The 16836-nt window shown below is 37.5% G+C and overlaps 2 protein-coding genes across 3 annotated transcripts in view; both read left to right on the top strand.

The window, feature by feature from the left end:
- NUP155 (nucleoporin 155) overlaps window positions 1–7144 on the top strand; it is a 29142-nt gene extending 21998 nt beyond the window's left edge. For both annotated transcript variants that reach the window (XM_079330092.1, XM_079330093.1), the window contains 11 exons: window positions 442–577; window positions 988–1141; window positions 1399–1503; window positions 1602–1756; window positions 2254–2383; window positions 2622–2735; window positions 3194–3314; window positions 3756–3866; window positions 4637–4773; window positions 5389–5489; window positions 6588–7144. In XM_079330092.1, coding sequence (XP_079186218.1) covers window positions 442–577; window positions 988–1141; window positions 1399–1503; window positions 1602–1756; window positions 2254–2383; window positions 2622–2735; window positions 3194–3314; window positions 3756–3866; window positions 4637–4773; window positions 5389–5489; window positions 6588–6726 — 1403 coding nt within the window. In that variant the 3' untranslated portion in view covers window positions 6727–7144. The remainder of the gene's footprint in view (window positions 1–441; window positions 578–987; window positions 1142–1398; window positions 1504–1601; window positions 1757–2253; window positions 2384–2621; window positions 2736–3193; window positions 3315–3755; window positions 3867–4636; window positions 4774–5388; window positions 5490–6587) is intronic.
- A 4324-nt stretch (window positions 7145–11468) lies between these two features.
- The window catches only part of CPLANE1 (ciliogenesis and planar polarity effector complex subunit 1), a 58961-nt gene continuing 53593 nt past the window's right edge, over window positions 11469–16836 (top strand). Inside the window, exons 1-6 of the mRNA XM_079330114.1 lie at window positions 11469–12071; window positions 12850–12985; window positions 13170–13289; window positions 14076–14305; window positions 14649–14755; window positions 16059–16215. Of these exons, the coding sequence (XP_079186240.1) occupies window positions 11991–12071; window positions 12850–12985; window positions 13170–13289; window positions 14076–14305; window positions 14649–14755; window positions 16059–16215 (831 nt within the window). The 5' untranslated portion in view covers window positions 11469–11990. The remainder of the gene's footprint in view (window positions 12072–12849; window positions 12986–13169; window positions 13290–14075; window positions 14306–14648; window positions 14756–16058; window positions 16216–16836) is intronic.

Here is a 16836-nt window from a genome sequence, read left to right on the forward strand (position 1 = left end):
TATTGCAGTGTCCATTTGTTTCATATATGTGCTCAAAATATTCTTAAGAAAAATATTATGTTATTAGGTTCTATGTAAGCAGAGGGTTTCAGGTACCTTTTATATGAAATACGTTGTTTGAAAGATGGTTCTGAATCCTAATTAGTGCAGCAGAAGCTAGTATATCAGTTATGCACTTTAATTATATAACAGTTAAGAAATGGGACTCTGTACAGCATTACATATTGTGCAGGATGTTCTATGTAGCATAGTATCTTAACTTCAAAGTTGTATGTAAGTGCCACAGGGTAGGAGCAGGTGTAGACTTTATATGATACATACGAGAGTAAATAAAGTAGCATTTTCTTGCTTGCTAAAATGAGACCTGTTCAATGTCACTTATCATTTTGTTGTGAATTCAATACAATAATGAACAGTGATATTTGTTTTGGTTTTTCCTAGTGCGCTTCTATGAGGGAGTAGTAGAGCTCTCTCTTACAGCTGCTGAAAAGAAGGATCCCCAAGGTCTTGGCCTTCATTTCTATAAAAATGGAGAACCAGAAGAAGATGTTGTTGGACTCCAAGCTTTTCAAGAAAGGCAAGTTTTCAGGAAATTTATGATCAGTCACTTTATTTCAAGTGACTGGAAAAGTAGGTCTTTTAGGGGAGGAATGCAGGGTAATAATAAACATTTTATGATAAGGGACACAATATAAATATTTTTGCCCAGCATACTCCCCTTGATTATGATTAATATGCAGCAAATTAATCTGAAACAAGGGGTGATAGATGCAAAAAACATTGTGATCGGAACAGTACAGAAATGCTTTTTAAAAAGATGAATGAGAGCAAACTAGATTGTGACAACCAGCTGACAATTATCTGTCACCTTTTAAAATTTTAGTAATTGTCTACAAAGGCATAATAATAGCACACTTGAGAAGACTATTTCATAGACAGTTGCAGTGAAAATTACGAGGCTTTTATTTTCTTTTGCTCTCTTTATAGATTGAACAGCTACAAGTGTATCACTGACACGCTTCAAGAGTTAGTGAATCAAAGTAAAGCTGCTCCTCAGTCTCCCAGTGTACCCAAAAAGCCAGGACCTCCAATGCTGTCATCTGACCCCAACATGTTAAGCAATGAAGAAGCTGGACACCATGTAAGAAACTCACAAAAAAATCATGACTGCACTCCAGAAAACATGATTGGAAGGGGTCTAGAACTTGCTATTTTAATAAAAATATGGAGTAATTTAGTGAAGTGAAGATTTATCATAAATTGGCCTCAGTATCTGGAGCGTCCATAGAAATGATGACATGTAAATAATGTGAACCTAAATATTGTTGCATAGTAATTCAGGGCTTAAAGTAATCTAACCACTTCTCTAATAGGAGCTCTGGCCTTTTCTTCCCTTAGTTTGAACAAATGCTTAAGCTGGCTCAGCGTTCAACAGATGAACTCTTCAGTATTGCACTTTACAATTGGTTGATACAAGCTGACTTGGCGGACAAGCTGTTACAGGTGAGCTTGTCTATACACAATGGGAGAGATAATTGTAATAATGCTTTAAAAAACAGGGAAGAGCAAGAGTATAACTGCTATCTTTCTGATGTCTACAGGTTACTGCCCCCTTTTTGGAACCTTATCTGGTGCGGATGACCAAGATTGACCAAAACAAAGTCCGCTATATGGATTTACTCTGGAGATACTTTGAAAAGAATAGAAATTTTAGTAATGCTGCCAGAGTCTTGGCTAAGTTGGCTGACCTCCATAGGTATGATGTGTTATAGATTATATATATATGTATGTGTATATATATATATATATATATATATATATGTATATGTGTATAATAGATTATATGTGATCTATTATGTTTATAGAGAGAGACAATTAGGGAAAACAAAAAAAAATGAAATCAAAACCTTTTGTGTATTTTCAGAAAAGGAAGTTTTCTCAAAAAAAACCCCTAGAATGTGTTTAGCTTTGCATCTGGACAATTACTGGAAATAAATAATCATAATTATTTTTGTAGTATACATTACTTTGCAATGTATGTTCTGTAATTATATTAAGTGGCCAGTTCTTACTGAGAAGTACATTAGAATTGTGCTTGCAGCAAAGATGGAGTTACACGGTTGGATTGTGTCCTGTATGATTTAGTAAAATCTGGATAAGGCAGATATTACTTCCCAGAGTTTAGCTAGACTATGACTAATCCTTAAATAATTACATTAAGTACTCATTTTATTATGAATATTTGTTTTGCAGCACAGAAATTTCTCTTCAGCAGCGTCTTGAATACATTGCACGTGCCATTTTGAGTGCCAAAAGTTCCACTGCCATATCCTCTTTAGCTGCAGATGGTGAATTCTTACATGAACTAGAAGAGAAAATGGAAGTAAGAAAAAGTATTAATATAAGCTACACTGTAAATGCATTATTTCACTTTGTCTCATTTGGTTTTATTACAAGCTCTGTATTAATGGATTTCTTCCTGATATGGCAAAGTTAGGCAGTTGAAAATAGTCTGAATGGTGTAAGGCAGTAACACTTCTACATTTAAATAAGTTAAAGTTAATTCTGAGTTTGATTAAATTAATTCAATCTTGAAATACTGTATTTTCGTCTTAAACAAGGTTGCAAGGATCCAGCTTCAAATACAAGAAACATTACAGCGGCAGTATTCCCATCATTCTTCAGTACAAGATGCAATCTCCCAACTTGATGCTGAGCTGATGGATATAACCAAGGTGATTGAAATTTTCTTGTGTTGAAGTCCAGTTTATCAAATTTTTTGGAGAAAAAAAATATTTGCAAAGAATGATTCTGTGTTGACTAGGAAGAGTAATAGGCAGTTTATCATTCCTTGTCTCAGAATGTCTGTTACCCTGGACTGTCATTTTCTGTACTTCAGCAGAATTTCCGTCTAAGGTATTTAATTTCTTTCACATATTTATCTTCATTATGAAGTCTCTTAGGTTTCTTCATTCGTTGAAAAAATTGTTGGAAAATTAGGTTTTCATTTCAAATACATATAAAATTTAGTGTTGTATCTAAGAAATGAAACTAAAAGTAGCAAAAAATATTCAGTGGTTGACAACAGTTACTTAAATTGCATCTTGTCTATCAGACAAAATAAGGAGCACCTAATTTTTAAAATTTAATTTGATCCTACATGAAAGGTAAAGCTTGGTAATTTTTTTTTCAGCTGTATGGAGAATTCGCTGACCCTTTTAAGCTGTCGGAGTGTAAGCTTGCAATTATACATTGTGCAGGTCATTCTGATCCTATCTTGGTGCAAACTCTCTGGCAAGAAGTCATTGAAAAAGGTAGGTCTTAATGGAGTAGGAGTTGTGATGATCTCTCTCTAATTGTTTACCATAAGTTAGTAATTCACTCTCTGTTCCTGTTGGCTCTGATTTTTCCCCCCCCCTTGGTTTTTGGGCTCAAGCTTATCATTGTGCAAACATTGATAGAGATCTAAAGGAAAATCTGTCTGGTAGTAGGTTTTTTGTGGGGCTCTGGAATGTGGTTTTGTTAGTTTGTGGTTTTATGTAGGTTTGCATGGAACTTGACAGAAGCATAAAAGCTTACAAATGTACATGCAAACACACTGGAAAAGGTTGTATTTTTACTTCCATGTACTGAGTTTTTGTAGACAAGAGTATAATATTTCTTGCATTATTTATAAATTTAGGTGCCTCAGTGTCATTCTATATAAATGTGGAACTTTTTCTGAAGTTCTCTAAATGTTTTCTTTTCACTTCCAGAGTTGAGTGACAGTGTATCTCTGAGCCCTGCTGACAGAATGCAAGCACTTTGTCTGAAGCTGGCATTGCTTGGAAAGATCTATGCTGGCACACCTCGATACTTTCCTTTAGGCAAGTTGTTAGCCTGCATAGTAAATAAGCATATGTGTTTGATGGATGGGTTTCAACTTTTTTTTTAGAATCTAAAAAAAAATTTAAACCAAGAAATGTTTCTCATTTTTTAATCTCAAAAGATATGGGAAATAAAATGAAGTTTAGGTGTCAGCAGCAGTTATTTCTGGATGGCTGTGCAGATCCCATTTTAGAAAGCAGTTAGGTTTGTGTGCATCAAAACACAAAGTACAAAATGTGTATTTATACATGTAATATTTTAAGCAGGCACATTTATGTGCTGTTACTTGAAATTCTATGTAAACCATCTGCCATCTGAAGGAGTAGATTCTGAAAACAATTCAGGCGATTTCTGAATCGTGTTTAGAATTTTTGCTTTTCAGATGCTCATATGCTTTGACAGTGTGCTGTTATATAAAACCGTGGCAAATATATTGTTCAGCAGTAAATCTTTTATAATACTAAAATATTGTGCAAAAACATTAAATATGAACATTTAGTGCTGACCAATACACTGTTTATTGTCACAAGTACTTGAACAAGCTTAAGTATTTTTGTTGGCCATTATAGCAAATGTAGTGGTAGTATGTGTTTAGTGTAGAAACAAAAGTTAATGAACTTTTCTTAACATATCAAAACCATAACAAAATACTAAGTATAAGTAGTCCCTGCCATGTACTGCTGGTAGTAAATGTCTCTTAAATGCCTTTGTTTCCTAGACTCCCAGTAACAAGTTGAAACCTAAATATTCCCTCATTTATGTCCTCCAGATTTTCTAGTGCAGTTTTTAGAGCAACAAGTCTGCACTTTGAACTGGGATATAGGTTTTGTAACATACACCATGCAAGAAATTGGAGTGCCATTGCCAAGGCTGCTTGAAGTATATGACCAGCTGTTCAAAGCACGGGTAAGAAAAATGGCACAAAATAAAAATTCTGTTTTCAACTATTACCAAATTCTCTCTATAGCAGAAAACATGGAAATAATAAAAGGTAGGATATAACAAAATGCACATTCAAATCTTTGCTTTGTTTTCTCAAAGACTTATGAAAAGCTGCATTTCCCCCCGTGAATCAAATCTGTGGATTTTATTCATTTCATCCCCAGAGCATGATGAGGGGCTGCAATTTGTTAATTCTTTTAGTTCACTTGAAGCTAGTTTAGGATGAAATAGGACTAGAATTCTTACATTGCAAAAGAAATAGCATATATTGAATATATTAATTGTATTTGTTTCTTAATAATGATTAAAATTTGTTGTATTACTATATTGTGTCTGATCCATTGATGCAATAAACAAGGAGATTTGACTTGTGTGGTAATGGAGAACTGAGTTAAATTTATATTTATTCTCATATGTGATTTAAAATAATACTTAAATGTATGCTTAAATGTAGATTAAGGTAGAATTCCCATTTATCTAACTTCTTTTATGCAATAAATAATTGGTGCAGCTGGCAATTCCTGTACTCATGACACACTTTTTTTTGTCTCCTTAATATTTTGTGATTTTGTTTTTTAGGATCCATATTGGAGTAGAATGAAAAAGCCTTTGCACCTCTTAGAGTGTATTCATGTATTACTATCAGGATATGTACAGGATCCAAGCAGAGTGCCTATGAGGTAAAAGGAAAGCTATATCCTAATGAATAGTGAAACATAAAATATTCTAAAATACTTCACTCCAAAAATTTCCAAAGCTTTTCTTCTTTTCTTTTGGGTGAATTTATTTTGTAGGATTATTTTGTAATTTTTGGTAATATAATTAAAGGACTAGTTCAGACAAATCTGATTCAATGTCTGAAAGCAAGGGAAAATGAGTATTGGGCATTTTGTAATTGAAACAGTGAACTGTTTCATGCACAAATTCTAGAAACTCTGAGTTACTCTAGAAAAGAGAAGATGAAACATTGGGATGGATTTTCCTTAATTGTTTATAAGAGGTTGATGATACAGCAGTCTGCAAGGCTAAAACTAAGCTTAGTTCACATCAGGAAGAAATTTAGGTGTAATAATACAAAAAATTTCTAGTTAAAAAAGATAGCTAAGTACTTGAAAAAGTTGCCTGCATATGATCTCTAGCTTTGACAATTTCTGTTTGAATCAACTATAAGAACTTTGTTCAGAGCTATCTTGTCTCAAAAACAAAAAGCAGAAGTAGGCAAAGTCTTGATAACTCTTCTAAATACAGATGTTTCTGATTATTTTGAGAAATATACATATAAATATCCCCTGTTAACATACAGTTTACTTTTACCTTTTATCACTTTATTGGTCTTTTATGGTTGGCTGATTTAAATACTCTATTAGAACTTTAATGAATGTTGTCTGATTTAAATTACAATCAAATCTCAATGTATGTATAATAAAAGCAGGTAAACTGCTATCTAAATTAATAGCTTATACACTGACCCTAATAATATCTAAAGTACTATCTAAATAATTCACATTGCTATAAACTGTACTGTGCTTTTATAGTTCATATTTAATATCAGATAAATAATAATGGGTCATTTATTTCCCACTATGCCTTAGTCACAGGCATTAGATTTCAAAAATAAATTTCTCTTAATGAATAGTTAAATACTTAAAAAGTAGCTGACAGATGTCTTACTCATCAGCTAGTCCATTGCAATTCAAAGAATGCTGGTGTCCTAGTTTAGTTGAATTCTAAGATACAGGACTAAAAAGGAGCTCATTGCTATTCTGTTCTCTTTGCAGGCGACAATTCACAAATATTTGCTTGGATGCTGTTAGTTGCTACCTGGTTGAACTTCAGTCTATGAGCCCCACACTAATGGTGCAGACTACTATTGGGAATTTTAAATCTCTACAGGCCAAGTTAGAACGGCTTCACTGATTGACTAATACAAGAACAGAATCATTAGTGCAGGCAATACAAACTGAAATAAAGGTTCAGATGTTGGCACTGAATTGTGAACAAACAAATCCTCAGAAAAAAAATCCTGAGAGAGCTGAGAGAGTTTTTTCCTGCCATGGTTATCAAATGTGTTATTCATTCTATTCTGAAAGTATCTACAAATTGTAGAATGTAAATGTGACAAATGGAGTTTCTTTTACTACTACTAGGTTTTTAATGATAGAAAGCTGTTTTTTATACTGTTGAAATAAAACACATTGTGTGATCTTTGGGGATAAAGAATATTTTAAAAATATTTTCTTTTTCTTTGTTTCAAATAATGGGGAAAAGCACATTGTTTCTCCTAATCATCTTATTATGTTGTATCTGAAAATCAAATAAAGAAGTCAAAAAGTGACTAATGTCTATTTTTATTATGTGCACACAAACACCAAATTGTATACACACCTAGAATCCCCTCCCTGCCCTGCTGCCCACGGGGCTCTGGGTGCAGCCCAGGACACGTTTGGCTCTCTGGGCTGTCAGTGCCATGGCTGGGGCATGTCCAGCCTCTCACCCACTGCACCCCCATGCCCTTCTGGGCAGGGCTGGGCTGGGGCTGTTCATGCCCAGCCTGTGCTGATACCAAGGGTTTATCTGACCCAGGGGCAGCACCACACTTGGCTTTGTTAAACCTCATCAGATTCCCATGGGCCCACTGCTCATCTGCAGACTTGCTGATGGTGCATTCAATTTCTTCGTCATTAGGGAAGATACTTAAAAACTGTCCCAATACCTGGGACCCCTGAGGGACAGCACTTGTCACTGATGTCCATCAGTTGACCACTGTCATCTGGATGTGACCATCAAACCAGTTCCTTCCTAGGGTGAGTCACTAAGGGTTTGATCATGCATCAAACACGTCTCTCAAATTTAGAGAGAAGGATGTGTGGGGGATCATCTGAAAGGCTTTACAGAAGTCCAGACAAATGCTACCTGTAGCCTTTCATTTATCCACTGTTGGAGTCACTCCATCGTGAAGGTTACTGGGTTGGTCAGGCAGGATTTACCCTTGGTGAAGCTATGCTGGTTGTCCTAAATCAGCTGTCCTCCAGGTGCCTCAGCACATTTTCTAGGAGAATCTGTCCCATGATTTTCCCAGGCATAGAGGGGAAGCTGACAGGTTAGTAGTTCCCAGGGTTGTTCTCTTTCTAAAGATGGATACATTTTCTTCAGTCACCTGAGACCTCATTTGCCTGCCATTACTTTTCAATTATCATGGAGAGTGGCTTGGGAACTACATAGACAATGGTCTCAGGAGTCTAGGATGCATCTGACCTTGTCCTACAGACTTGCATAAATTCAGGTTCCCTAGGTCATCATGAACCTGATCTTCCCTTGCAGTGGGAAGCACTTTGCTCCCCCACCCTCCATCCTGCTGTCCGTCAACCCAAGAGATGTGGGAAGAGAGGTTTCCATTGAATACTGAGGCAAAAATGTTGTGTACTTCATCCTTCAACTGTTAATAGTTTTCCATCACTGTTTGTCATGGGGGTTACACTTTCTCTGACCTTCATTTTCTAGTTCACGTATCTGTAGAAGCCCTTCCTGTTATTCCTTATGTCCTTGCCAGGTTCAGTTCCAGCTTCTCCTTGGCCTTCCTCACCTCATCCCTACATAACCAATCTTTCTCTATACTCTTCCCAGGTTCTCTGCCCTAGTTTCCATTATCTGCATTTACTTCTTTCCCTTGAGTCTGACCAGCAGTTGCCTAATCTGCCATGCCAGTCCCTTGCATCCCTTGCATTTCTTGCTTCTGAGTATTGCTAGGGTTTGTACCCTATGGAAGACAAAAACATCCATTGGAAGAGGGTTTTAATCCATCATCCTCTAGATTATGGGCAGGCCCAGCATGCTTCCAGTGCTCCACTCTGCACCTTCCAGTGATTCTTGAGGACATGGGACCCCCATCAAAGGGCCTTTGTCCAGATGAGGGGAATGAAAAGTGTTGGAGAATGAGGGCATCAATCCTGCTGCTTCTCACATGCTAAGTGGTCTACAGTGCCTTTGCTACAAAATATGGTTGCTCTAAAATACTGCTTAAAGTAAATTTCTTTCTCTCTGAACTACCAAATACATTCTAGTGATTTTAAGCCAGCAAATGCACTCGGTGAAGTAATATAAAAATTAAAATACAACTCTTTTTTTTTTTACCTTGTTAGATGAAAAAAAGAGGTGAAATATTGGAATTAGCTCTTCTTTGTCAGTGTTAAAAACCCCTTACAAAGTATTTAAATAGAAGTACTCCTGTATGTCCTGGGAAAAATATTTGCTTCTTACCATATAAAATACACCATCTTTAAGTATTAGAAATTATTTTCTGCTAAGCTACATGTCATACCAAGGATGTCATGCATTTACCCAATCTTGTTAGTGCAGTTCTCTTCACACAAATAATGTCCAAAGTCCTACCTCATGTATTTAACTAAATTTCAGTATCTTCATAAAAATATGTCGTGTTCAGCCACATTCCATAATCTGTGTGATTACTTAACATTCCTATATTCGGATTTGTAGAAATAACTGACAAGTTGGGAACAGACACAGATCACAGACTTTAAGTTCAGCTTTTCTGGTTTTTTCTCCAGTTAATGGAATAAGGATCCTTCTGGCAACATTGCAAATTTATCCAAGTGGTGGTATTTCAAAGTGTATCACAAATTACCTCTGGTATTTTTCAGATGACAGCAGGTAATCCAGTATATACATAACCTTTTGTTTTCATAACACTTCCTCTACTCTCAGCTGGAGAAAGGATAGGTTAGGTTCCCAATTTAAATTTGGAAGTATGTGGAAAACTGGGATCAGAGGGCAGAAGGGTAGGTTAATGCAGTAGATGAAATAAAGGATAGCAATCACAGGGAACACACCAACACATCACACCAACATTAATGTGAAACATTGCTCCTTAACAATATTATCAATGTTTCTTTAATTTTTTTTCTTCTGTAACTTTCAATCAAGACAGTGATTAGGGAAAGCTGACAGAAGGTGGGAAACAGGGTGAGTTTCAAAGAATAGTTGCTTCAAGGGTATTTCTTCAAGGTGATGAAAATACAGTGACAGCTTACCCTACTTGTATTCACCTTGTCATGGTTTAGCCTCCTCTAGCAAGCAGCACACAGCCACTTCTCACTCCCACACCCACTTCCACAGGATAGGGGGAATTGGAAAAAAGGTAACATCCACAGGTTGACATAACTGTTTAATAATTGAAAAAAGGTAAAGTACTAGCAACAAAAAAGGGAGGTAAGAAAAAGAAAGGAGTAAAAACAAGAAACACAAGTAATGCAATTGCTCATCATGGATTGACTGGTGCCCAGCCTGCCCCTGAGCAGTGATGAGTTGCTCAGGCCCAGCTCCCTTGGGTTATATACTGAGCATGATGTTCCATGGTGTGAAAAATCCCCTTGGCCAGTTCATGTCAGCCCTCCTAGCCAAGTCTCCTGTCTCCTTGTGTGTCTGCTGCATGGCAGAGCACAGGACACTGAAAACTTTATTATGTATAGTAAGTACTACGGTGCAACAACAGAAGCATCAGTATGTTATCAACATTGTTCTGCTAAATCAAAAACATAGCAGCCAACCAGCTAATTGGAAGAATATTAATTTTATCTCAGCTGAAACCAAGACAACCTAAATTCCAGAAATTCCTGTATTGTATAGAGAAAGCCGGCCTGGTACAGCTATGTCTCCTGCTGTTACTCATGCCCTACATGCCCAAATACTGATGCTGATGCAGATTGTCCCCTTTGGAGACACAGCAGTATGCCCTGCTGCCTGCGGGCTGCTGGCACAGGCCACCCGTGGTGTCTGGCTTTCCCCACTGAGGGAGTCGTGTTGATCATCATGTCTGCATAGTCAGTTTTCTTGACACATTGGACTTCACAGAACCCTAAAATGGTCCGAGTTGGAAGGGACGTTAGAGATCAAATAGTTCAACCCCTCTGCCATGTGCAACTTCAACTAGACCAGGCTGCTCAGAGCCCCATCCAACCTGGCCTTCAGCGTTACCAGGGAATGGGCATCTTCAGCTCCACTGGGTGACCTGTGCCAGTGCCTCACTACCCTCAAAGAATTTATTTCTAACGTCTAATGTAAATATTTTCTCTTGTAGTTTATACCCATTCCCCTTTGTCCTACACACTCTTGCAAGAAGTCCCATTTTCCTCTTTTTTATAAGACCCCTACAGGGCTTTCTCCAGGCTGAACAAGCTCAGGTCTCTCAGCGTGTCTTCATAGGAGAGGTGTTCCTGATTTCGATACCGCCGCGCTCCTTTGATCCCTTTCCAACTGCTCAAATGCCCTTCCCGTGCTGGGAACCCTGGCTGGGTGCAGCGCTCCGGGTGGGGTCGAAGCAGAGAGGCCGAACCCCCTCCGTCCTCCTTCTGACCACGCTGCTTTGAACACAGCCGAGGCTGCGGGCGCAGACTCGCACCCGTCACGCCAAGCCGGCGCGTTCCGAGACGCGGGGCGCCCGCCAGCCGCGCCCGGGCCCGCCGGCGCCGCAGGGAAGCGCCGCCCTGAGCCGGGACCCTCCCGCCGGGAGCGCGGGGCGGGGCTGCGGCTGCGCCCTGCGCCGGCCCGGCGGCTGCGGCTGCGGCTGCGCGGGCGGAGCGCGGGGCGGCGGGGCCGGGCTGCCTCAGCGCCGCGGCTGCGGCGAGCGAGCAGCGTCTGGGCGCGCAGCTCCTCCCGCTTCTCGTGCCCCGGGGCAGGAGTCCGTCCCGGCGGCGTCTCCGCCCCGGCGGGCGCAGGCGGCGCGGGAAGGCTGTGCCACCGCTCGCTGCCCGCGCTGCGGTGAGCGGCTGGCCCCGCGCCAGGCCCTGGAGTTCCCGATCTCCCGCCGGACCAGGCTGCGGGGCGTTTTCCTCGTCTTGCGCATTTCTGGAGTTGTTAGCCATGTACTTGCGGCTTCTCTCTCTCAACTCCTTCTGAGCGAGCGTGACCCGCAGCGCTGAGCAGCACATCGCCCGTGAGCTGCTCCGAGAAAAATGTAGTTTGGAAATACGGATGAGCATCAGTTCTCTTTGTGTTTACCAGGAAGCTGCTAGAGATAGTCAAGATTTTGTGTTTAAATTCCTCTCCTCTGCACCTACTCCCAGATAACAAAAACTTCTGGTCTATTTTTTTTTCCTTCAGTTTTTTTTACAAATGTGTGAAAAAGCCACTGTTTGCTTTAATGGTTACCTGGAGGTTTAGTAAGAATGGAGATTAAGCTAGATGTGCTCGTCTCTACGTGTATCAAGCAAAAAAAACCATGGCCTCGCATATCATGGGTTGGACAGGTAAGTGTAGTAAACTCCTTGAGTTTTAGTCGTGTAATACTTTTGAACTTCCATTTTCCTTTAGGGGAGTGTAAAAATTACCTCAGAAAGTATTTTCAGTGACCTTAAGGATTATGAAATAAGTTACTTTTATTGATATGAGGCCGGAGATTTAAAATTTCTCAGATAAGCATTGCAGAGCCTTTTTTTTACTACCCCAAAGACCCACACTTTAGATGAGATTGTTGTTTTGATGGTTCTAGTATCTCATAATAGCTTTTACAGTACATTGTAGGAAATGTGGAGAAATGATTTTTTTTTTCCCCATTTCATCCTGCATCTCTTGAAAGACATACTTTCTTAGACTTCTTTGATAAAATCACACTAAATTTTTTTCTTCTGTGATTTGAATATAAGTAGGGAGCAATTTAAGGCTGATTCTTTTATTTTTCTTTTGCTATTGAAGTCACTGGCAATATCTCACTAAATTGAACACTACAAGACAAGATAGCTGATGTCCAATTTTTGTCATTTTTAGCAGTTAGTTTAACAGTGGTACTTCGAACTTTTTAATGATGACTGTAAGATCAGGTTGGTATTTTGAAACCTGTGAATCAAATTCATCATCACTGTAAGTCCATGTACGATATAATGTACTGTAAATGAAATTAGTGTGGCAGTTGCTACCTTATTGTATTTTTAAATTATTTTTCCCCTTTTTTTTTATCTGCATTATTCTGTATGCCTGTGCAGAAGATAGCATTTTGAAAAACTAAACGCTCTTTTATTCTGTCAATAGGAAAAAGAGGCTGTTTTTCTTCTAGATGGCAAACAGATAAATGAAATTAACCTGACATCAGGGAAGAAAAAGAAGAAAATCCCTTTGCTACAGTCATTGTTGAAAAATGTGGTTGTCTTAACAACATCAGGAAATGGTTAAGTAAAATATCTTACGTATTATAATCTCAGGTTATTTTATTTGTATTTGTAACCATCTAGAAAGGCAGATACTTAAAGAATCTGCCAATTCACTTAAAACTATGGCTAAGATGGAAGAGAAGTAATTTTAAATACTCTGTAGTAATATCCTTCAACACTTCTCTCCCCCAACCAATACAGCTGCTTGGTTGGCAGGAATACTTACAACAGGAGAACTTTTTCTTTGGAATAGAGATCAGGACTGCTTGAAAATTATACCAGCAGTTGAAGAGTCCAAGAAAGTAGTAGCAGCAGCACAAGGTAGGTTTTTTTAATTAATCCTGTGAAAAAAATGTAATAGAGGGAAAGTTGTTTACCTTTCTTTTATATGAGTAAAAACTGTATTCTCACATTGCTTTGCATTTGTATGGTTTGTGTGCTAGCTGAACTTTTATGAGTGTGATTTGAATGGTGCAGGTTTTTCATTTAGTAATCCACTGTAAATAGTTTATTTATAGGTACTGTAAGTGTATTTTTTTATTGGTTAGTTTTTGACTGTAGAACTGTCCTGACTAGGTCAACAATTAGGGCAGATGTACATTTAAGGTAAACAGGATATGGATAATTTGAGGCTTATTCTCTAGGTGGGCTTTTATTACAAATGCTAGACAGAAATAATAAAATACAGACATACATTTGCAAACTTAAGTATCAAATGTTGTCTTGTATTAGATAGTATCTCTGATACCAGTTTCTAAAGTTAAGTGTTGCACAAGAAACTCTGTTATTTCAGGGAAGATCAGTAGTATACTTAAGAGCTGAAAGTAATCCATAATAGAACACTTAGGCAATCTCAGACAACATCTCAAATGGTTGAGTGTTGTGGGAAAGATAATTTGTAGGATGCATAGAGATGAGCATCCATCTGAGTTGACTGCTGCCCAAGGTCTGCTATCAGGGATGAAGCTGGAAATTAAAGACCCTCAGAGTGATGGCTTGGATTTCTTGTCACAGATGAGAAATTTCCTTTTTCTATTTGCTTTAATTCTATGTCTAACAAAGGAACAGAAACTATTCTCACATTGTTGTGTTTGCTTTTTTCTCCAGAGTGTTTAATGAGGTTGTACTTGTATGTATCTGGAGATGGCAGAAAGGTACTGTTAACTACTCCTACAGCATGTGCCTTCTTGTGGGAGAACACAGAACATGAAAATACACCTTCTGATAAAAACTCTCCTTCTGGACGTTGGGCACAAATTTTACCTGATGGATCAGTCATGTTGCCTTCTACTGAAGAAAAAGAAGTTGGAGTGGATGCTGCTTTCATACAAAATGAGGTAAAAATAAACCCTAAAGCAATAATTTTATTTTGTAATTAAATTAGAGCCACAAGAGCTACAGTGAATTTTCAAAGCAGTATCTGCCTCTTTGGCATTTTGCTTAGGCTTAGTATTTCAGTTCATGTTACATTTGATGACAAGATAACAGCCATACTGGGTCAGATCAGAGTTGCTGGCCCACTTACATTCTCGCGGCCTTTACATTTCTGAATGACAGCATTCTGTTATTTAATCTGAATTGTAATAGCTATTGATCTAAATATATAGATAATTAAAGAGAAATTCGTGTGTTACAAGCTTTTTGGGGTTATTTTGATATTTTTCTCTTTTTTTTTTCCAGGTACTAGGTGATTGCTGTTTATGTTCTTTTGTATTTTACTCTGACGAGTGTTTGGTACTCACATTTTTGGTTCTTCGATGGCATGAAAATACCTTTAAAAATGTTAGGTAAGTTCAAAGATATCTGAAGTTACAACAGCATCAGGAATATTTTAGTTGTTTTTTAGAGCTGAGATTCAGAGATGCAACTGAATACATTTACATGGAAGCTCAATTAGCCTATGGTTATTAGCACCTACTTATGTTTACATATGGATGTTTGTAGTATACCCTCTGTCATTTTAAAGCCTCTCACCCCTGTCCTTTACATGTCCCTTGTAGAATAATTTAATAGTAGAATAGTTTAATACAATAGTGTTTACTTACATATTCCGTACTTCATTTTTAGCTTACACATAGATAAAACTGGTGTATTTGTCTTTCTGTGTGGGTAGCTATGCATACATATGCCTGTTGGTCCACACATGTTTTAGTTTCATAGTTTTTTGGATAATGACTACAGATTATATACTTTTCTTCTTTTTGCTTATATTGCTTATACATCTTATATTTTCTTATATTGTACTGTGCAGATGTAAATGCCTTGACTACCTCTTCCTCTTCTTTAATATGTGAATTTGTGTATTTTATTGGTTTTCTGTTTCCCTTTTAATTTCTTTTGCGGGATATGAAGGTGTGTATGCATTTCTTTATCTGGGTTAGGACCAAGTACTGAAATAGTTATACTGATACAACCACTTAAAAATTGAGTTATAGTCTGGAGCACGTCTATAGTCCATTCCTCTTTCTGGGTGACTTATATGTCTGTGACTTTAAATGGATATGCCTTCTGCAGGTGTTACTTGAATAACTTGCTAGAATTTTGCCCTGAATATGTTGATGTAGTACAATTGGTTTTGTTATATTATGTCCTTTAGGTGCTTAGTAATGTTGTCCTCCTTGACTTAATCTTCAGTTTATCTGTGGCATAGTAATTCCTATCTACTATAAAAAAATGAAATAGTAACATGTCATTCTCAGATTTTTTTGTTCAGACCATATACTGTTGATTTTAAAATTCTGAGTGGATAGTGGTTGCAAGGTCTGAGGAAGCTGTTCCTAGCTAGAATGCAAGTGCCTCAATTATATGTCATTGATCTGTACATAGTTGCATGTTCTAGACTTATAAATACCATAAAAAAACCCCATTCCATAGAAATAATTCTTAGTGCTCAGATGTAACTTTTAAACTTGTGTGAGTACAAAATATTTTTCATTTGTAAGGCGTTTGAAGAAAAATTGGTGTTTGTTTTTAATAGCTTGTGCTTTATATGGTTTTGTCTTGCATGGTTTTTTACTATATTTAGGAATAATCCCATTCTGCAAAATGGAGTAACCGCTTTTTTTTTTTAATCTTTCTGTTGGTATTCAGTTCTTTGCCATACCAGATCCAATGGGCACAACAGACTTGTTCTCTTGTTAATTTGGTTCCTCAGTGTGTGTCTGTAAAGTCAAGAGGAGCTCTGCTGTGTGCATTTGCAAGAGATGGACTTCTACTTGCAGTAGCTGTAAATCAAACTGATCCAAAGGTAGATATGACAGTGTGTCATTTAAACAAAGAGTTCAGTTTGAATGGAGTGGTAATGAGGATTTAAGAGCACAGTTTTAAGATGATTTCTAAGTACTCATAAGGGGATATGAAATTATATTTACATTGATATCCATAGCTAAAAACTTTTATTACAAGTCATAATTGTGTGTAGTGTTCAGTTAGAAGTTGGTGTAAGATTCTCTGTCATTTTTAAGCTGTAATAAAAAAAAATTAGTTTTGGTTACTGCATTGTATCTGCAAAGATTCTGGGTGATTCTCAGTCAAGTCTCAGTCTAACATGTTTTGAAGTTCCCACTTCTTAATGTTATTCCTATTAATAACTCAGAGGTCAAATTTTATTGTGCTTCTTAATGCTAATGATGACAGGGAATATGTTCTAGTTTTTTTGATGTACCGTGTTGGGATGATGCAATCCTTCAAAGCTCTAGATGTTAATTACCAGAGAGACTAAAGAAGAGTGCTTTTGCACTGTTTTCTAGAAAAAGTTATATTAAAAAGAATATTAAATTACGTATTAAGTTATTTTTCAAGCATAGAACAACGTGTAGAATTCAATAAATGTTAAAATAATAGTAAGTATTGAAATGCGGTGTCATTT

This window comes from Erithacus rubecula, assembly GCF_903797595.1.
Source record: "Erithacus rubecula genome assembly, chromosome: Z".
Classification (NCBI taxonomy): domain Eukaryota; kingdom Metazoa; phylum Chordata; class Aves; order Passeriformes; family Muscicapidae; genus Erithacus; species Erithacus rubecula.